The sequence below is a fragment of the Podospora pseudopauciseta genome, chromosome 3, assembly GCF_035222475.1.
Source record: "Podospora pseudopauciseta strain CBS 411.78 chromosome 3, whole genome shotgun sequence".
NCBI lineage: Eukaryota > Fungi > Ascomycota > Sordariomycetes > Sordariales > Podosporaceae > Podospora > Podospora pseudopauciseta.
Genome location: NC_085893.1, coordinates 3,925,494 through 3,946,346, shown reverse-complemented (window position 1 = coordinate 3,946,346; position 20,853 = coordinate 3,925,494). Strand labels below are relative to the sequence as shown.

The 20,853-nt window shown below is 52.2% G+C and overlaps 6 protein-coding genes across 6 annotated transcripts; 3 read left to right on the top strand and 3 right to left on the bottom strand.

Moving 5' to 3' along the window:
* Window positions 1–273: 273 nt before the first annotated feature.
* QC763_311000 (uncharacterized protein) lies at window positions 274–2,763 on the top strand (the record flags this gene model as incomplete). The annotated part of the gene is made up of 1 exon (XM_062911555.1): window positions 274–2,763. One exon carries the CDS (start codon window positions 274–276, stop codon window positions 2,761–2,763), a length of 2,490 nt encoding a protein of 829 aa, XP_062767607.1.
* A 360-nt stretch (window positions 2,764–3,123) lies between these two features.
* On the top strand, window positions 3,124–5,630 carry QC763_311010 (uncharacterized protein; the record flags this gene model as incomplete). The annotated part of the gene is made up of 2 exons (XM_062911556.1): window positions 3,124–3,739; window positions 3,798–5,630. The coding sequence occupies 2 exons, from the start codon at window positions 3,124–3,126 to the stop codon at window positions 5,399–5,401; spliced, it is 2,220 nt and encodes a 739-aa protein (XP_062767606.1). The 3' UTR covers window positions 5,402–5,630.
* A 1,892-nt stretch (window positions 5,631–7,522) lies between these two features.
* Window positions 7,523–8,022, top strand: QC763_311020 (uncharacterized protein; the record flags this gene model as incomplete). The annotated part of the gene is made up of 2 exons (XM_062911557.1): window positions 7,523–7,683; window positions 7,752–8,022. 2 exons carry the CDS (start codon window positions 7,523–7,525, stop codon window positions 8,020–8,022), a joined length of 432 nt encoding a protein of 143 aa, XP_062767605.1.
* Window positions 8,023–10,098: 2,076 nt separating this feature from the next.
* On the bottom strand, window positions 10,099–14,010 carry QC763_311030 (uncharacterized protein; the record flags this gene model as incomplete). The annotated part of the gene is made up of 1 exon (XM_062911558.1): window positions 10,099–14,010. One exon carries the CDS (start codon window positions 14,008–14,010, stop codon window positions 10,099–10,101), a length of 3,912 nt encoding a protein of 1,303 aa, XP_062767604.1.
* Window positions 14,011–14,372: 362 nt separating this feature from the next.
* QC763_311040 (uncharacterized protein) lies at window positions 14,373–15,481 on the bottom strand (the record flags this gene model as incomplete). The annotated part of the gene is made up of 4 exons (XM_062911559.1): window positions 14,373–14,571; window positions 14,622–15,049; window positions 15,100–15,219; window positions 15,284–15,481. 4 exons carry the CDS (start codon window positions 15,479–15,481, stop codon window positions 14,373–14,375), a joined length of 945 nt encoding a protein of 314 aa, XP_062767603.1.
* A 352-nt stretch (window positions 15,482–15,833) lies between these two features.
* On the bottom strand, window positions 15,834–20,655 carry QC763_311050 (uncharacterized protein; the record flags this gene model as incomplete). Its single annotated transcript, XM_062911560.1, has 2 exons — window positions 15,834–18,501; window positions 18,557–20,655. 2 exons carry the CDS (start codon window positions 20,653–20,655, stop codon window positions 15,834–15,836), a joined length of 4,767 nt encoding a protein of 1,588 aa, XP_062767602.1.
* Window positions 20,656–20,853: the final 198 nt, after the last annotated feature.

The window sequence follows — 20,853 nt, the reverse complement described above, 5'->3', positions numbered from 1 at the left end:
TAAGGTAGGTCTGGATGGCCGGCTGATAGGCAAGCAAGCCGAAAAGACTTTGTTTCCACAGTCTGGTCAAGCTGATTGGCCTCTTGAAATGCTGGAATTGTCTTGAAATATGACTAGCATGAATAGCGATCCAAACGGACGCAGTTTAGTTTGCAGCACAGACGACCCAGGGAATTCACTAATTTAGGGCCGGAATGCACATTTCCCCTCCCATTTCAAACTCAAGCAACTTCCTACTTTGATCAGAATTTCTCTGTCAGACACGGAGAGATCATGGACGACTCCGACCCCGACCAGATCGACTACAATGATCCCGCTTGCTTTTCACGGCTTTTGGGACCTGGTCTTCCCGTTCCAACCTACCAATCCCCAGCTGCTGTCCGCAAGCAAGCCAGGGAGCGATCGCAAACCATCCATGATACATCCGCAGCTCTTCGTGACGTTGTGATACGGCATGAGGACACTATCCAGAAGCGATGGATGAAGAAGTCCAGGCAGCAGAGGCTGAAGATCTTGCTTGAGTGCTGGCCTGGCATGGCCGCCATCCACCGCCCGGACTTTGATGCCTTTCGGAAAGAGAACGGCCAGCTGCGCAGCGGTGGGACCAGATACCGGGACCATTACCTGTGGCCTTACATCAACCAGGAGGACTTGTGCAAGCCCAAGAATATCCTGCTCCTTCTCAATGCGCGGGCTCGCCATCATGCCTCCGCATTTGCCGCTGCCGACATCACCGCCATCCGTTTGGGCATGACCTCAACCGCCATCGTTCCGATCTATCTCAACGAGTATGTCATGATGTTGAATGGCGCCACTGACGTCGACAACTATGGCAAAGTCATCCACTGGGATGATCATGAGGACGCGTTCGACTGGATGCATACTCAAAAACAGTTTCTACCTGGTGAAGGCCTGCTCGTGCTGGAGATCCAAGAGCGCATCCTGAAGTTTCTGTTGGCTTTCTGCAAAGCCGTTCTTCGTGATATACCAGTGGAGGCCTTGAAAAGTGATACGTACCAGATCCAACCTGAACCCCATCTCAAGACGGAAATCGAGACCAACGGATTCGACTCGCTTGCCGTCATGGCCGCCGAAGCACCCTATCGACTCCCAGCCCGGATCGACTTTGCGCGGATTGACTTGCTGCTCGAGGCCAAGGTATCCGCCGCCAAGGACCACATATGGGCGTTGAGAGAAGACCCCGACTATTTTGCCAACCGGGTAAACGACATCAAAGACCACAGACAGGAGATGCTGAAGGACACCAAGGGCAACATCCATCCGGCTCTTCGCCCAGGTCGGCAGAACATCTTAGGGGCACGCGTCGTTGGCAATCTGATCGTTGAAGCCTATTCTGAGCTTGAAATATTCGCTGAACTGCACCGTCAAGGTAAAGAGCTACGCCTCCTACATGAGAAGTACGCCAGCCAGCTGTCACCCTCTGAAGACCTGCCAAAAGAGCTCCTCGGCCACATTCTTACGTTTCGCTATTTTCTCACCCAGGCGGCCAAAGGTCCACTGTCTCAGCTGCTTCATAATGTCTCTGCCTCCCCCCCGCTGCGCAGGCTATTTGTTCGCCAACCGCCCCCCGACGCCACTACTTCCAAAATAGCCATCATGTCCGTCAACGAGTCCAAGCGAACCGCGGTCGAAGGCCGTCTGCTGTGGCTCCTCAACACCCTATGGGAAAATGGAAGGAGATTATTTCTTGCTGGAATGCCCTTGATTCTGGATGAACTACAACGTTTTCTGGAAGCCGAACCCGAAGCTGCGAATCTTGTTTCATCTCGTATTGCCGAAATGATCAGTAATGCTTCCATTATCAGCCAGTGTCTCAGCCAGCTCGATCAATTCCAGCCTTGGGCGCGAAGCTTTGAGAACGCAGAGGAGGACCAGCTGGGTGAGATTCAACAGAAATTTACGGTCTGGGCCAAACCGCTTGGGAACATCATCCACGGTCTTCAAGAGCAATACTTGCTTCCTGTAGCCGACTTGGCCAGCACCTCCCAAAAGCGTTTCTTCTATCCTGTTGAGAAACGCCGAACAAAAGACACAGTTGAGGCTCTACGGCAAGCAGAGGGAAACCTAGACCGTTTCTGGCAGGTGGCTGACAAGATTGTGGACTCAAGGTGCAAGCATTTGGAGGGCACAGCCGCCAGAGCTCTCTTCTCTGGAAACCGTGTGTTGCAACGAACCCCCGAGTGGGTTCCGCAGACCAGTACAGAAACACCTGCGGACAAGAAGGTTGGGCCCGTCGAGACCGTTGACAGTGTGGAGGAACTGAGCAAACCCCTTTCGACGCTGTACTTTGGATCTACCTCGGGCCAGAGGATATCACAAGAGCCCAAGCCAAAGACCAAGACCAAAACCAAGGGGTTGCCGTCGTCCGACCAGACAGCTCCCTTGACGACTCCTTTGCCTATCGAAGCCTCCGAGCCGGCGCCCACCATCGCGGTTGACCCCCGCTCCCTCAAGGTTTTCCGTACATTGTTCTTCAACCCCGGTGTGACTTCCTCCCCAGGCGAAATCCCTTGGCAAGACTTTGTGCACGCCATGACCTCGACTGGGCTGTTCGCAGCTGAAAAGCTCTATGGCTCGGCCTGGCAGTTCCAGAGGCTGGACAGCAAATCGCAGACGAGAATCCAGTTTCACCAGCCGCATCCTAGTGGGAAGATTCCGTTCACGAATGCCAGGAGAATGGGGAGGAGACTGACCAGGGCATTCGGGTGGGTTGGTGAAATGTTTGTGGCGAAGGGGGAGTGACTGCGAGAAGATCTGGTTGTCCAACGTACCTAGTCTAGGTAATTATAGCAGGACGAAATGTATGGCTACTGTGTTTCAGGATCAATGGATTTGAGATCGTGAGCACTATCCTCTCAGGACTCAATTAGGTAAAGGTAGGCGTATGCAACATAAATATCTGTTGGTTTGTTGGTGGTAACACGGCCGTTTGATTGGTTGTCCTGTTCTTGCTGCATCGACTTGTTGGGTTTGGGTGTTGGATTTTTTGGACCTAATCTGCCGAGCTAGGAACTGAGCCACGGTTTTCTCACAACCTCGAGGCCACCACCCGTTCTCCATCTCTCTTTGTCCTGACTTTCTGGTGCGTCTTCATTCTAGGAGATGGCTTCACTCTCAAGTAGGCCCCAGTGTGGCATCAGTCTGTGGGATCACCGCCTGTGGACCCACAACAAAAGCGTCCTCGACATACCGCCGGACAACTCTGACAGGCTAAAAGACACCCATCTCGAGGACAGTGAGGATGACGATGTGGAAGACGACGGTGGCGATTCTGGACTGAATCAAGACATCAAGAGCCACCCGGACGACGCGTGGCTTAAACACATGGACGCGCCTCACTCTTGCCATCTTTGCAGCAACGTCGTCATTCTGGAAGATCGACTGCCCGTCCATGCTTTCAGCCAAGGTAGTCGGTGTATTCTCCGTCTTTCCATGTCAGACAAACGGATGTGGAAAGCGGGGGAGAAGTGTCCGTTGTTTCGCTATCTCTGTTCGGTGTTTCAAGAAAGACGGCACCTTCGCCCACATAGATACTCGACTTATGCTGCTGTGGCGAGCGATGTGGAGGTTGGAAAGAGTGCAAGCGCGGGGACGAGCCCAAGGAAGGATCTGTTTATTGGCGTTCGAGATGGGAAAATCAAGTTCTTGTACCGCTGGCCCAGGTTTCGATGTGATGACGAGGATTCACCCGCTGGCGATGCCCTTCTACCGTTGCCGGGTACGTGTTATTTCACTTTTGTGATTCAAGATCTTGTTAAGCTTATATTCTGCCTTAGAAGCTCTCATTTATACTCGTGTGATGTCCGACTGGGCCTATTCCAAAGCCAAGGCGTGGATTGACGACTGCACCTTGCACCACGTCAGCTGTCGACTAGAGCCATCCAGTTTTGTTCCTACAAGGCTGTTGGATGTCACGGCGATCATCGATAACAAGATTCGCCTTGTCGAGTCGAAATCAGTGCCGAATATCGGGAATCATGCTAGATGGGCGGCTCTGAGCTACGTCTGGGGTGGTTTACAACCCGTGCGTACCCTCAAGGCGAATATCGAGGACCATCACAAAGGCATCCCGCTAGCCAAACTTCCACCCACCATCCAGCACGCCATTGCAGTCTGCCAAAACATTGCAATCCCCCATCTCTGGATTGACTGTCTCTGCATCATCCAAGACGACAACGACGACCTGGCAGTCGAGCTCCAGTCCATGGCCCAAATCTACCAGTACTCCACAGTGACCATAAACGCCGCCTCCGCCGACTCGGTTCACAAAGGATTCCTCCAAGACCGCCCCATCTACTTTTACGAGGACACCGTCCACCCAGTGCAGATCAGTTTCCGGCCGTCCAAGAGCAGCCCCAACCCCAACACCACCGCCCTCCTCCTCAAAGCCAACAACAGCTACGGCCTCGAAGACCTGGACCCCATCCGCACCCGCGGCTGGACCTACCAAGAACGTAAACTCCCCGTCCGCTCCCTCCACTACTCCACCGCCGGCCTCGAATGGTCCTGTCGCCACGTCGTCGCCACCACCGTGACCGGCGCCAACAAACGCGACGATCCCTTATCGCGTGACCTCCCCGTTGTCCCCGGCCAAGCGCTCGCCCCATGGTCGAGGATTGTATCAGATTACACCAACCGCAAGCTGTCCTTTCCCGGCGACAAGATCACCGCCGTGTCCGCCATCGCGGCGATTTACGAGCAGGAGCAGAAAAAGACGTACGTGGCTGGGTTGTGGAAGGAGGACATGCCCGCCTGTCTTGTCTGGTCTGTCATGGCGAGCGGGATGAGGCCCCGGTACGGGGTGTACACTGGGCCTAGCTGGTCCTGGGCGTCGACGGACTCGCATGTGTCGTTCAAGACGGAGGAAGAAAATGAAGAAGGGGTTGTCTTTTATGGGACTGTTCTCAAGGCTGAGGCTGAGCCGGTAATGCCTAAGGCGAGGTTTGCGGCGGTGAAGAGTGCTTCGTTGGTGATTAGGGGGAGGGTTCATCGGGTTAGTTTGAGGGTTGATTTTGAGACCGTGGAGTCAGACATTGAGGGTGTTGTTTCGAAAGAAAAGAGGACGAATGTGACGGTCACGGCTGCGAGGGCATATGCAGATAAGATTGGGATTAACCTTGATGCTTGGGAGGATGGGTGGGCGGGGGATTCCGGGTCTGCTGTTGTGGACGTGTTGTTGATGCCGTTATTCGAACGGACATTGCATGATCCGGACATTGGGATGTCGAACTGGGGAGGTTTGGTGGTTGTCGAAACTGAGAAAGGAGCTTATCGCAGGATTGGGTACTTTGAAGAGTACTTTTACAAGAGGACCGTCGGGAGAGTGACGTTTGCCGATTTTATTGTCGGGGCTGAGTTGAGGGATGTCTTGTTGGTGTAAAGTGGCGGACCAAGAGAGGACCAGATCTGTGTCTTGTGGCTGAGGGTAGCTTCCTAGGAAATAAGACGCCTATCTGATGTTCCTTAAAGTCAAAATTTGAGTAGAGGGCGTAGGATGATGCTTGGTTTCATAAAGTTGCAAGATACCTAGTACAAAGAACTACCCAAGAAGACCTCTTTTGTTGAAACCCAGGGCTTTCTCCACTTGCCTTGACCGTGGATTTACGCCATACGAAGTAAAAGCCTTGGCCCAGAATGATTTATGAAAGTTTTGCATTGAACTGAAGTTGAACCTGAAGATCCGAAAAGCCTGTACCCCACAACAACATTCGTAATTTCTGGCAAGAATGCCTATATTGACATTCCTATTACAGAGCCAGCAAGGATTCTTCCGAAAGGTCCAATTCAAGAATCTGTTGAGGAGGGTGGAGCAAAACACTGTATCACGCTTGGCTGTCAGAATGAAAAGAAAGTTCGAATCAAGACCACATCTTGATGACTTACTGCAGATCACAATCAAACTGACTCCCAATCCCGAGCAGGTCCGGCTCTGGATTCAGATTGTTTTTGGTCAACCTCTTGGTATCCATAGTGTCGCTCAGAACGTTGTGAGTTGAAGCTGTGTAGCTTGTTGAGCGTGACTGGGACGCCGAAGATCCATTTCGAGCAACGACACTCGAAGTTCGGGTTAGGTTTGTGCTGCAGCAGCAAGGGTGATTAGACTCGACAGTATGTTAAAGGGAAGAACGAAAGGCAGTGTAAAGGGGGAAATCCGTCAGGGATTACGGGGTCGAAAGTGGGAACCAGGAGATGATAGGGCATACTTGCTAGGCTCGTCGAAGGCTATTGTCCGTATGAAAATAAACTTGACAAAAGTAGCACCAAGGTAACGACAAGAAAGATGGTTCACAGGTAATGATTAAAAGGTTATCAGTTAAAGTTAAGAAAGAAGACTTATGGGAAGGATCAAGGTGTTTATAGTCCGCAGTGGATGGAGGCAGGAGGAAAGCTGGGTACCTCACTCTGGTACACTACCGAAGACTGTAGGGTCCCGCAGATACATGTGTGTCAGACATTCACCGACCTTTACGAACATGATGGCTGTTTCTAGCATGGATCAACACCTGAACCAATTGACGGTGTTCAGGACACCGGAAAAGCCGTCTGGAGTCTTGGAACACAAGAGCGCTAAGGTACTTCGTCATCTGCCTGCGAGGTAGAATCGACGCATGACAGTCACGAGAGTGCCCAGTGTCGCCTGCCACATCCGCAGCCCAGACCTTACTGATGACAGAAAGGCCTCAGACTTTTGTACAGTCTGATTCGCTCCTGACATTTTGTTGACTGTTAACCTAACCTCCGCTAGAAAATCGCCGGCATCGTGACACCGATCTCATTGGGTCTGATGTAGCTTCCTTCCCATTGGGCCGTGACCTTTTGTTCCCCATCTCTAATAGGCCATTGACGTTTTGTGTCATATCTCTGATTGGTTGTTGGCGTCTTGTTCTGCCCCTGGTGGACAGGTTGAGGTACACGAGGGTAGGAAAGGAAGGGCACGTTATTAAGGGAGTGTTGTGGGCTGGGCTTATATGCTTGGAGATTGATCGATGGTAGTCCGTGCTAAAGTGCCCAAGGTACCACCTACGAGCCACCCATCCATGACTGCTCCCATTTGACATGCACCACAAGCTGGCTTGTATCTCTTTACATGGGTATGCGTCTTCACGAACCGAAATCGGTCGTGGGACCGTTGCAGTGTACCCCACATCTCATTTTACCCATTCACTATCCGAGCAACTTTCGATCAAAGACTCTCAATGGACATCAACAATCTGACCCCTTCGTCCCAGGAGGCCAAGTTTCTTCATATTCCATATGAGGAGCGTTGCAAGGCGTTGAAACCCATCATTATCTCCTCTACCTGGAAGCCTGCGGTTCCAACGGCAAAGGCTTGACAATAAGCCAAGTTGCGATTTCATGAAGTGCCATTATCAGTTCCACGGCGCGTTAGTATTTTCGTTCATTTAGATTATTTACACTGCTAACATTTGTACTATAGCGAAGCCAAAATCGGCGCTGGTTCAGGGAGTGGGATGTTCGTAAACGAACCCTTACCAGCGAGATGAAAGAGATTGTTGTAGCCATTGGCAAGCGATCCAGTCATGAATTCAGCACATCGCACGTCAAGTTGGCCAACGGCAGGGCTCTGGACAAGAAGCAGATGAAGAGATACCTCGGTGATCAGATTCGACACCAGTCGATTGATCCCATTTTGCCAGGAGTGTAAGTCATACCTGATAGTTGATGGTTAAATGGCAACTGACGATATTCCGGACAACTACCTCATACAGGCTGCCATCATGGAGCCTCCCATATGCGGCATACGCGAAGGCCTTTGGCATAACGCCCAACCAACCTTTCCCATTCGGCCCGGTAGGCGCAACGCCAGACTACATGGACATCCAGCCTTGCGATGCCACCACACCGGGAGGACACGCATTTGGTCCGTCACCAACAACTCAGCTAGTGCGTAAAAAGGTTGCGTGGGACCGCTCCAGTCTGCTCTTTCAGGGGCGCCATAAAGAACTGTTGGAAAGCTGTGGTAGGGATGATCGCGTGTAAGAGGAGCCATTTCCTACAACTGAGATATCTGCTTTTTTGTGGCACCTGTTCTGACCGAGTCTAGCACGCTCGTGAACTACCTCCACGACTTTCATGTTCACGCATTCGTCACGGCAAAGTATTGGGGCATGGGACCACGTCAATGGACTCCCGGAATGATATCCGCGTTCACGCTTGACTCGTTCACGCTTGACTCGTTCGCGCTTGACTCGTTCACGCTTGACTCGTACACGCTTGACTCGTTCACGCTTGACTCGTTCACGGTTGACTCGTTCACGGTTGACAGTCCGATGGACAGCACCGCCGCTACATCGGCATCCAGCCATCATGACGAGGCTGAGATACCCGAAGCTCCTCCGCTGCTTTGTCAGTGGCCAATCATGGGGAATGAGCTAAGCAATCGAGGGGTTTCGGATGTTGACGAAGACAACGATGATGACTTCTTTGATGTCAATACTCCAGAATCATGGAAACTGTGGAAAAGGAGCTCGGAGTCGACCATGGTCGCCACGATCAAGGAAAGCCTAATTCAGAGCACCTTCTCACGGACATCTCCAGCCCAGGTGCCGATCTCGACCGAGTTCATCTCACAATCAGTGGCACAGGATCTCCACGCCATTCAACTAGAGGCCTTCAAAATGGCCATCATGTCGAGCAACCAGAGCCTTTTGGTCGAACTCTGCCAGCAAAATGACGGACATTTGCCAGCAAGGATCAACGAGATCAACCCTCTTCACCTTGCCGCAACCTTTCTCCATGGTGGTAAGTGTTGCGAATTGATGTTGGAGCTATTGACTCGGCTCCAGCCTCGTGACATCTCTGCTGGGACCCGAGACAACTTTCAGTTTACAGTACTGGACACTCTCCTGATCACCATTATCCGATCACACACCACTGTTTGGCCCGATGAGGTTAGTTTGGCCTTTAACCCGCCCAAACGATTCCCAGGAGAGGAAAAGGACGTTTGCGGCAGATGGGATTGCGAATCGCCAGTTCTTCGTTCTCTCTTCAGGCGGGGATATGCCCGTGTGCCAGACGACTGGAAGCATCCATTCTGCCATACATCTGTGACAGCGTTATGTCACAGCATCATTACTGTGACCACTGCGCCTGGGTTTACCGACATCAACACTCTCAGCGGTCTGTTCGTCCGGCGGTGTGCTTGTTGTGGTTTGGAGCTCAAACTCAGCCCGCTTCAGGCAGTTGTTGTGGTGGCCTTCTACCTCGCGCATCGCGGAATGCGTGGAGAAACCCTTTTCGGCCCACTGGCAATGGTCTCCTGTCTGCTTTCTTCAGAAGCAGACTCATCGCTAGAAACGGTTGTGTCCATCCGCGACATTTTGGGGACCGCCAAGCCTGGGCGATGATACCATGAGTTACTTGATGCCTATGGACTGATGGCACAGGTTCCTCAGTCTTTGGTGGCGAAGTGGTCACCCGAATGTAGGACTGGGTGGCTATGCATCAGGCGTGTTCTTCAGATAAGGGATAGGAATACCAGCAGGCTCTCAACACAACGGATATCGCCACCTGACAGTGACGAAGAGCCACGCTCGGCTTCGGGGCATCACTCTGGCCCCGGATTGGGAGATAATATGATGCAATCCGGACTGCGTAGTACCGTTATTGTGTCGCCCCAGGAACTGATCTGGGGAGCCATTCAGCTGGAGCTACTAACATACCGCCGAGCAAACGAAGGAGACCCTTGGCTATCTCGAAAATTCCTGATGGGAGCTCTCAAGTCTTGGTTGGATACTGGATCGTCAAACCTTTTTGTGAGGATTTTGGAGCACGGCTATGGCATCTCAAAACTGGAAGATCAACACATATTTTGTTCTTGTACCTTGGGCAGAGGGTTTATGAAGGCTACAGCAGCGATCTTGATGAGAAAGATTGGAGAGAACCGCCGATAAGTGAATGACCGCTTCTTTGGCTAAATCAATTACGAACCGTGCCGTTCCATCACAGTCATCATTCATTATTTGCGCTGATGCTCTGTGACAGAGAATGTAAATAGACAATTCTCTCCATTTGATTAAGATATACGGAGTCCCGAAGCTGCTAGCAACTAGGTACCTACACCTCGGTCTCAATCCCCTGCTCCTTATCACTATGATGCACGAGCCCCTGAACTTTGCTCTTCCCATCCTTCACCTTGTCCGCCATCCAACCCACCGACCTAGCGGCCTTCCACTGCATGACACCTCTGTGCTTGCGGTGAAGCTGCTTGTGATGCCTCTTGTAGTCCTGCAGCTGAGAAATCGGCCCCCGTTTCCCATCATCATCGCTGCCGTCCTTTCCATCCACCAACGATGACGCTCGCTTCTTGATCTTTGTTTTTGCCCTCTTGACAGGCTTGATGGGGTTTCCATTCCCCGACTGTCCGTCTTCTTCTGAAGAGTACTCAGTCGTACTATCCTGGCCCGCCTTGCGAAGCATCTTTCGCTTCTCAGCTTCCTCATTTGGATCTCCCTTTCGTGGTGCACCCTGACCGCCGTCTTCCCCAAAGTCCGAATCTGAGCTGGAAGATGACTCTGAGTCTGAGGAGGAATCAGACCCTGACTCTGAGTCATTATAATAGTCAATCATCTTCTCGTCATTCACTGTGTCCAAGACTTCCAGTACGCTCCTGATACATGATGATTTGTTGCTCGACTTTCCTCCAATATGCTTGTGATAACCGCTCAGTCCTCTCCACAACCTGACCGTCAGCTCCACTTCACCGAAAGGCTCTTCGCCATCCTCCAGTCCTTCATAATCGGCACACCCCTTTGCCCGCTTCAGCTGCTTTTTACCGCCCTTCCAGACTTTGAGCCTGACAGTCGTCTCCTCCTCATCGGGGATGTCTCCCAGCCACAAGACAGCCAAGGCAACGGCATCCTCTCCCATAACCTTGCTCGTATCCTTGAACTCAAGCACTAACGAAGTTGCATATCGGTTCGAAACGCCGACAAAGACATTCTCCTTGCTCTGTCTCTTGGGTCTCCACGCGTCAATTTCTGAAGAGAAGTGCATCTTTTCGTTTCCAATCTTGGTCTTGATCTTTATTTTGTTCCACTTCTTCATGAGCTCCTGATCCAGACCACCCGCAGGCTTGATGGGTGCTTTGACCTCCAGAGTCCCATACTCCCATCCGGTCCCAATTTCCTTGACCATGTTCAGCTTCACGCTCCTCCAGACCATGCTGACCCTGACACGGCCATAGCCGATCCCACCCGCAAGAGGCCATGTTCCCATGACTTGGCTCCTGTCGGCAAAGACCTTTCGCAATGGCAGGTACACCACTCCCAAAAGAGGATCGCTCTCCCCTTCTCGGCTATCTCTGACAGAGATCATGACCTCGGCAGTCTTCCAGTCCCTGATAAACCGCTCCGTTCCGGCGTTGAAGAAGGGATGCGCATTTTTAGGCTTCGTTCTGGTCTTGTACACCTGGACATGGTTGAGGATGATGGTGCAGTAGCCGTCGGGTGCATCCCCGTCCCCAGCCTCCCCTTCTTCCTCAATCTGGTTTCCGCCCGAATTTGAATCGGCCGAACGGTCGCGGTTGAGCTTGGCCACCTCCAGCCCCATGATGTTGTGAATCTGGATACCCAAGATTCCGCTCGGATATCCTTGTGGGGGAGGAGCAGAGATGATCATCATATCCTCCATCTCTTTCAGATCCTGTACCTCTTGCTGGGCTAGTTCGTCCGTTTCTTCTTCTGAGCCGGCGTCGAGCGCCTCTCTCAGCTTGTGCTTTGTCTGCTCCTTGGTTTTCTTCTTCAGATCCTCAACAGTCCGAATCGATGGGTCGACGGTTTGTCGGTCAAGTTGGCACTGTTGGATATGTGCCTTGGAAAAGTACCCCACCGACCACTTCAACTGCCCCGGCAGCTTCTCGTCAGGATCGTCCGCGTGCAGGTCATCCTCCCTCTCACACATCTTATTTCTCGTGTCTTGGCCGTGCATCAACTCCTTCAGAGTCACTTCCAGCTTTCCCAAATCGTCATCGGCGGTATGCTTGTCCGAGTCCCAGAGCTGAATCCTGAGTGTTTCCTCCGCGTTGATCTCATCTGGCGACACCAGCACAAATATCCACTCGTTCCAGTTTGGCGATTGGTCGCTCTTGATGATTCGCGTCGAACCAACCGGCTTCCCAAACTTTCCCCAAGAAACCGAGACATACGAATCGCTGGAGCCGGGCTTGATAAAACCCAAGCCACTATCACCCTCCTTGAACCCCCTGGCCCGATCGATATGCACCGCCACGACGCCCCTGGAGACGGTGTCCTTCTTGAAGTCGTCCCCGACAAGCATGTCTTTGAGGTTCAGCGTCAGTGACTTGGGAGCAACGTATTCCGCCAATGCTGCATCCATAGCCGACTGCACGAATCCCGAGATAAAGGGCACGTTCATGAGGTTGAGATTGTGCTTCGACAGCGGTACACAAGAGATGTCCGCCCTGGGTTGCCCCAAGAAGGTGAGAGTGCAGAGCTCAAAGAATGGCGGATCAGGGGTAAGCTGCAGCCTGAACCTCATCACACCCACCAACCCCTTCAGTTCCACCCAAACAGGCACAGCCAGCCCACCAGGCAGGTAGAATTTGAGGTACAGGTGGGCATTTTTCGCCTTGGACTTGATCGTCTTCCCCGACTTCTGCGCCCGGTATGCAAGTGCCAGTTCCAAGTTGACAAAATCACCTTCCTCGGCCTCCATTTCTTCTTCTCCATCCCCATCGTCATGGCTCACTGACTCGGCTGCTTTGGCCGTGGGCAGCCATTTGACACCCAAGATGCGCACACCTTCGCTGCCTTGACCGATGTCATCCACACTCACCATCCTGATGACTTTGGGGAGGGAGGCTTGCATGACATCTTCCAGTGTATCGATCAGGGAGGCAAATAGGTCGGGGTTGATGAGTGGCCAAATGGAACCGAGCAGCGAGTTGAGCCAGGCAACAGACTCGGGTAGATTGTCGGATGATCTGTTGTTTAGCGACATCTCTTGTTCTCGATCCGCGTCCCAAACTTGATCTTCTAAAATTTGGTCGACTTTCTTCGAGATCCAGAATGAGAGACCTTGCGCGAGTCCGATGGTAGCAAGAGCTGTGACTGCAATGACGGCGGTTGCTGTGATGAAAGTGGACTGTGTCCAGTTCTGTCGTTGTTCAAGGACCGCTCCCCACCCTAGGCCTAACACCACCAACCCGAGAATCACCCCAATGGCGATGCCGTAGACACTTACCGCCTTCCTGTATACCCTACCCAACTCCTTCTTCGTGTGCTTCAAGTCCGGCGGCGGGAACAATCCCTGCATCAGCTCCTCATCTCCACCCTCATCATCACTTGATAACCCCGACACCCCTGAGTCCGACCCCACGGCTTTCAAATCCCCATCCGTCATGTCGTGGATCACCACCGGTAAATGCGTCACCGGATCGGTAACCTTTCTTCCCTTTCTTCGCTTCTTCCCCTTGTGTGCCTTCTTCATCGCTTTGCGCTTTTCTTTCGGTGAGATAGTCGCAGCCGCGGTTTCTGTTGCGGACTTTTCCTTTGGATCAGTTTCCAGCTCGTCATCCCCGTCAGTTGCTGTCTCTTGGCCGGAAGTTTCATCGGCATCTGATTGCTGTTTGAGTGCCTCTCTTTCGTCTTGTGGGATGGTGTGTCGATTGACTGACCGGTAGGGCGTTTGCTTGTCACTATTTTGATCCTCGTCTTTGGCGATGGTTTTGATGGATTGATAGGCTCGCTTGCCTTTGGACTTTAAATCAGTATTGCCGTTTACTGAGTCGATGCCACCGGCGGCTGGATGGGTCGTGTTGTCGTCTGGGTCATCTGGATTGTTGTCACCTGTGGGAATGGCCTCGATTTCGTTGGCAGCGGCCTGCTCCTGGCGCTGCCTGATCTCAGCACGGTGTTCACGGTATCCTCTAATGGTCGGGACTGGGTGTTTGGATGTGTATGGACCGCCATGGGCGCGGCGGGGGCCGCGTTCTTCAAACTCGTCCATTTGTAGGTAGTTGTCAACGGTAGAGTGATACTAGCGTTGAGTAGGTAGTTCAACTGAGAAGGAAAATAAATGAGAACAATAGATTCCAAGGTGTTGGTGGCACGGGTGTCGTCACTGGGCTGGGTACCAAGGCAAGCACTCAAAGCAGGTATGAAACATGCCATTGAGTGAGCCGAGTTCCGAGATTGACTGGCTAATTGATGCACAGGCAGTCGACAGCTGCAGCGGAGTGCAAGTGGAAGAAATGCTGAAGTGCTGCAAACATGAACTGTATTGGTGACGTCACTTGCCAAGCTTGAAGCCGGAATACCAGAACTAGCCAGGTAGCTAACCCCCCCCCCCGCCCCCGGTTCTTGCATACTCTATGCCAGGTCCAATGTAATGCACAAGCTATCATCCCCATGCACGAGTTTCTTGTCATCTTCAAGTCTTTCTCGGTCAACATAAAACCACTCCTCCAATTCTTCCGGAACCGGCGCAGGAGAGAGATTCTCATCAGCCGGCAAACCAACATCCTTGGGATCCAACTTTCCAGGTGTGCCTGACAGAGTTGTGTTGTGTCTGAAAAATTTGTCAATGCTGTGCATCCACGGTGAAACAGAGAAACTCACAGTGAGATACCCCCCTTCTCAACCTTCCCATGCACCAATCTTCTCCACGCCTCACTGCACTCCTTCACAACCTTGAGAGCGTACGCCTTGTCCATGAACTTGCCCTCCAACGCATATTCATTCGGAGGGTACCCGTTAGGAACCATGTAGATCCTGAACCAGTCTCTTGTCGCATCCAACAGTCCCGGCAGATGCTTCTCTACGTCGCTAATGTCGTGCAATTTGTCGGCCAAAGGGTCAGTCACATCGATAACAATCAGCTTCCAGTCTGTCTCGCCTTCATCCAGCAGGCCTAGGACTCCAAGAATCTTCACTTGTTTGACGTCTCCAGTTTTCGCTATCGCACGGCCGATCTCACAGGCGTCGATGGGATCATTATCACCCTTGGCATCAGTGTCGGGGTCTGTGTAGTGCGGGTCTTCCCATGTCTACCTTGAGTTGTCAGCCCTGCACTCGCAGAGGACCATGAGTGGCACACCTGAGGAAGAGCACCATAGTTCCATATGTACCCTTTGTAAGGAAAGCAACTTCTCGTGAATCGTGGGTTTCCATCCAAGGTGTCTTGTGTGATGGGGTTCATGTTCTTGCCTCTTGATATCTGGATTGAATTTGCGTCAGCATCGTGGTTGGGGATGTCTTGGTCATTGTGATCAAAGAGTTACCTCAAACTTGGCATTCGTCCATCTTGGCACTTCAACCACCATATTGAACACGTTCCGGGCTTCATCGTGATGCAGTGGGATGTCATGGAATGGAGAAACAGCGATTTTGTCGGCATTGCGCTCAAAATAGACCTGGTAGTCCTTGGTGAAGGGGTGGCCGACTCGGCGGAGCGAGTATTGTGGTTTGGACGAGTCCATAATGGCTGATACGGTCAACAGTCCAGCAACTGAGGGGAAAGTCTACCAGTATGATGTGGTTCAACAAGCAGAGATTGGACGAAATGGATGACGTCACTCTGTGCTTTTTCCAGGTACCTATAGGTGTAAGGCAACGCAGCACACATTCCAAAAGACTTCAAGCGAACGGAGATTCGGTTCTTGTTTTCATTGGTAGAATATTGGGGTCATAACTGTCAAAATAGTGGCTCTGTTGACATGCAACAAATCCTGGCCAAAGCAATATTGTTAGAGATTCAGGGGTTCAGGGGCTCAACGAGTAGCTGGCCCCACAAGCCCGCATTGTCAACCCCTTGAGAGTCGTGTGTATCGCTCACTGTTCAACCTCCCTCCAATACCGCCACCAGGCCCTCTCCCACCGTCCCTTTAACCCTTCCAGCCAATCACTGAATTTGATCTCCTCCCCACCATACTCCAACACACCATCCTTACGCACACCCTTCCACCCCTTCACAGGTGACTCAACCAGCATATGGCCCCAAGGACAGACCTCGACATAGTCATTCACTGGCCTCTTTCCAATTACTCCCGCCTTGCCGTTCACACCAGTTGCCGAGGGCGAGATAACATCACCATTCTCGAGAATCCCCGCGCTGTCGTAGTGGCTCTCCCTCACCCGGTAGCATTCCTCACACAAATCCACATTGGTGCAGTAAACACACGTGTAAACCTTCCCCTGTGAAAAGTCGGTCAGGATCTTGCTGCACATGGCGCACTCCAAGCCCGCAGACTTGTTGAATGCGTATTTCCCCTCTGGCTTTTGCACCGGAACAGTAGCCTTGGCCGGCGAGACCGTCCGCTTCGGCGAGTCCATCCTCCTGGGCGAGTTTGTTCCCTTTGGTGACGTTATCCTCTTTGATGACAGCGCCCTGTCGACTTTCGTAACTTGCTGCTGCGACGGCCGCTTAGTACTGACTCCACCGGCAGAAGGCAGCAAATAAAACTGGCAGCTCAACGCAACCTGCGCGTCCTCCTTCAACAGGCTCTCTCCGATTCTGCCTGGTGGCGGTAGCACCAGCACCGAAAGCACCTTTGCCAGCAGCCTCAAACTAGGGGCGTCGTTGACCTCGGTTCCATCAGTCAGAGCCTGGCAGCACGCCTCAAAGCTATCGTTGAGATCGTTGTAGAACTGCTCCGCCGGCCCAACCTTGCGGCGCATGACTGCCAATACAATGGTGCTCGTCTTGGAAAGCTTGGGCTTGAACTCCAGACCTAGCCTGTCTTTGAGCATTTGGACGACCGTGCTCTCCATGTCCGTCAGGACACCTAACTTGTAGGACAAGCTGCGGGATATGCGGAACTCCTCGAGGTAGATGTCTGCCAGATGTCTTGCCGCCCTTTCTGAGGCAAAGAACGAGATCTTGCTGGGCGGGTTCTGGACAAGCTTGAGCAGCTGGTTCTGGGCTTTGCGCGGCTCGTTCATGACGAAGCGGTCAAACAGGGAGAGCCAGATTCGGATGTCAGATTCCTCTGTTGACGTGTCTTCGGCTAGGGTATCTGAAGAGGCGGCTTCGACGTAGAGCTTCCGGACAAAAGACTTTTCGTCGGTGGCCATGGCGGCGCGGTGGATATGGCGGTGTGTTACATCTGTGCAGCGGATGGTGAGAGGGTTGGACCATTCTGAGAGAGCCTTGAGAAGCTGGATAATCTCAGCGTAGAGCTTCTTATCACCGAAGGCCACGACGAGTTCTTCAAACACGCGCGTGCAAGACTCGGTGGTTTGGAAAGTGGCTGCCATCTGCATGGAGGCGAGCGCATCTCGGTGGTGAGCGTCCAGGGTGCTTTCTACGCGTGCCTTCATTTGATAGGCTGCGTTGAGCATGTTCTTAAAAGGTTGGTCTTTTGGATCAACAGGCGGGATATCACTGAGACAGAGGTTCCAAGCGGCCAGAACAGCTTCCGGTGTCACCCCCGGGCCACTGCTTTCGTGTTCAGGATACACCCACTCATCGAACCTGGCACGAGCGATGCGATAGCGGAGGTCGAAGATGTCGCGAGAATCTTTGGCCAGTTTGAGGCCTTTCTCTGCCGCCCTCTGTGCGCCCATGTTGCGGAGATCGTAGTGAAGGGCCTTGGAGATTTGTTTGTATTCTTGTGGACCAAGTGGTTGCGGATAACGGCCGATAATCGCCACTGCCTCAAAGTCTTCATCCGGCCATATGTTGACCCCCGAGTCAATCTCTCCTCTTTTCAGCTTTAGCTGCGGCCCTTGGATCAGGCTTCGGAGAGCCGATGCCGTGAGCGAACAGAGAGCCACATGCGCAAAGCGGAACCCCGCAAAAGCTTTACTGGAAGTAACAGTCTTGTCGCTGTCCAACCAGTTCCGTACATGCCCCATAGCAACTGTGATGAAGATTGAGTCGCTGTTCCTCAAAGTGGAACTGACCCAGTGTGACTCCTTCTCAGACAACTGATGTTGGGCTGGTAGTTTAGACACTTGTGAGCTAATCGCCAAGAGGGCAGCGAGGACCTCGTTAACTTCATCCCTCGTGAAGCCAAAGATGCTGCAAAAGTCCTCAACATCTTCTGAGTCTTGCTGAAACTCGAATTGGCCTTCGATTGTTCTCAATGCACCATCGCCGCAGCCGAGAAGAGCGTATAGGTCCTCAGCCACTGCTTTGACTTCCTCAGGTGAGCTCAAGGGCTGTGCTTCGACCAGGTGATAAAAGGCGTATTTCGTTGCCACGGAGACAAGGGATGGGTTTTGTGCCGCCTTTGGAGTGGTGAGTATGGTTGTGGTTAGTTTGAACATCATGATGCGCGCCTGGTGCTCTGTGGGCTGCAAGTCACTGCTCGTTGCGGGATCATGACGTCTAATAAAATAGTCTCGCAGTGAGTGCTGTTGGAAGCTTACCAACACTTCCGGTACGGTGGTTTCTTTTCTGTTGGAAAAACGGGGGATACCTTCATTATTGTCATCGTCGACGTCAGGACTTTCAGGGTACAGGGTATTATCCTCGGGTTCTGAGAAGGAGAGAATTCTGAACATCAGACGTGTTAGCTTTGGCAGTGTAAAAAGTCTGGGTTAAAACTCACTTTGCTAATCTTCCCAAGATCTCAGTCTTGATGTCCAAATGAAGCTTCCTGTCGCCGAGCACAGCAACGAGTACCAAGTCGACAAGTTTCTGCGCAGCATCAAGGCTCACACGATCGTACGAATACGCAAGCCAAGTAAAAAGATAGCCCAATGCCTTCTTCTCGTTGATGTTTGTGTAGTATTGCTCACATTCCTGAAATAGTTGATGGTAGATAGCATCGGTATTCTTGGGAAGCGCAACTGGCCTGAGCGAGCTTTCTATCAAAGACGCAATCTTCATGGTGTTGAGTTGCCGAAGCATGTAGTTGACGTAGAAGAATGAGTCGGCAGACATTTCCATCGCCGAGCAGAGCTTGCGTTTGAGGGAGGATCGAAGTCCCACAAGCCCTGGGTACAGCTCGACACGGGACTGTGTCAGCAGTTTGAAGTCACCAGACAAGACCGCTTGATCTAGCGTGATTGTGTGGTCGACTCTGGGAAGGCGTCTCTTCAAATCCCGGGTACCGGAAATCACAAAGATGATGCGCAATCCTGCGGCTTGTTTGATGTAGCGGAAAAGACGACTAAGCTGATCGTTCTCCAGTTGGTCGATTCCGTCCAAGACAAGGTAAAGCCGCCTGCCTTTTGTAGCAGTTTTGGCGAATGTTGAGCCGTACAACTTGTCCCAGGCATCCTTCTTCCACTCTCCCTTCTCGTCGTCGTCAACCAAGCTCTGAATGTGCTGGCGATAGCTGTTGTCTGTTGAGGCGATCTGGGCTGAACAGAAGTAAAGCACATTATCCACTCTTTCCAGTTTTTCAAAGTTCTCATCGAAGATAAATGACGCCACAGATGTGAACGGGTCGTTCTCGAACTCCAGGGCGAGACGGGAGTAGATAGCAAAAGAGAAGAAGCTTTTCCCCATGCCGGACTCTCCACCAATGTACCACACGCCGCCGTCCATGGTCTTCAATTTCTCAAAGTCATCATTGAACCAAGCAAATGTATTCTTGACGAACTCTCTCTCCATTTTCACCCATCTCTGCTGGATTAGCTCTTCGGCGCCAGTAAATAATGATTTTGTGATGATGGCGAGGGAGTTGTATCTCCTAGCATCGGAGCTGCCAGTCGACTTGGCGTTCTTTCCCACAAGAATGTTGAAGATTCTATCATTGTGCTGGCGGATCTCTTCTCGGAAACCGCGTTGCTCCTCGTCTCGCCTCTGTCCGCGCTGCGACTCGTAGCGCTGGTTGCTCAAGACTACAGATAGACCGCTGTTTACCCTTCTGAAACCACTGTCCATCCGGGAGAAGCCCCGCTGCAGCATCCTCTCGGTCTTGTTCTCAAAGTCAAGCACCGAAGCCAAAGTCTGGGCGACGATGGCGGAACCCATGTCGTCAATGGCTGTGACGACTCGGTCATAGGCTTCTTTGAGCTCATTGTCTTGTCCTCGGAACAGAGCCTTCGCCCATTCTTTGACTCGGTACTGGTCCTTCTTGAGGCGCATGTGGGCTCGGGTGCAGAACTCCAGCATGTGGGTGAAAGTCTTGAGGATCAAGTTGCGGAACCGCTGCTCCTCCGGCACTCTCTTAAGGAGGCCTAGTCTCTCGGCAAAGGACCTCATTATCACGAAAAGATTTTGTATGAGGTCAAGATCGGCTGACACCTCGGTGAAGGAGGTCATGATGTGTGTAAATGCGACGGCAACTATCGCTGCTGGCGTGTCTTCGGCAAGCCTTTCAAGGACCGGACCGACGCCAGCCATGGCCGAGGCAAATTTCCCCAGGCCATGCCGAATCTTGTCGATCTTCCCGCCATCATTGCGAAGCGACTGGAATTGCTCATGTTCGGCTGTAAGTTTGTCGATCAACTCGTCGACTTGCTGTTGCTCGGGTTTGATGGGCTTTTCGTCGTCGTCGTGATCTTGGTGCTTGGTGCCCTTTGTAGAAACCAGTGATGATGTCTTCTTTGGTCGAAGGCTGTTCCAAAAGGAAACAAAGATGGTGGTTTTCTCCTTGTTGGCCGTGCTCTCCAAGTCGACTTTGGTTTTTTCGCGGTGTGCAGCGACTGCTTCGTTCCAGAGCTTGACTATTTCGGGGTCCGCAAACATATTGGCCATGACTGCGAACTGATTTGAATCGAGGGAGTCGAGGAGGCGAAATGATGTGGTCGTCTAAGGTTCCATTTATGAATGAACGTAACGAGCTGGATGGAGCCTGAGGCATGCCAATTTCTTCAGCAGTGATGAGCCTCATCTGGTGCCAACACTGCCCCACGCAAGTGTGAGGCGGCGGTTAAAGCGGATATCCTACACGAT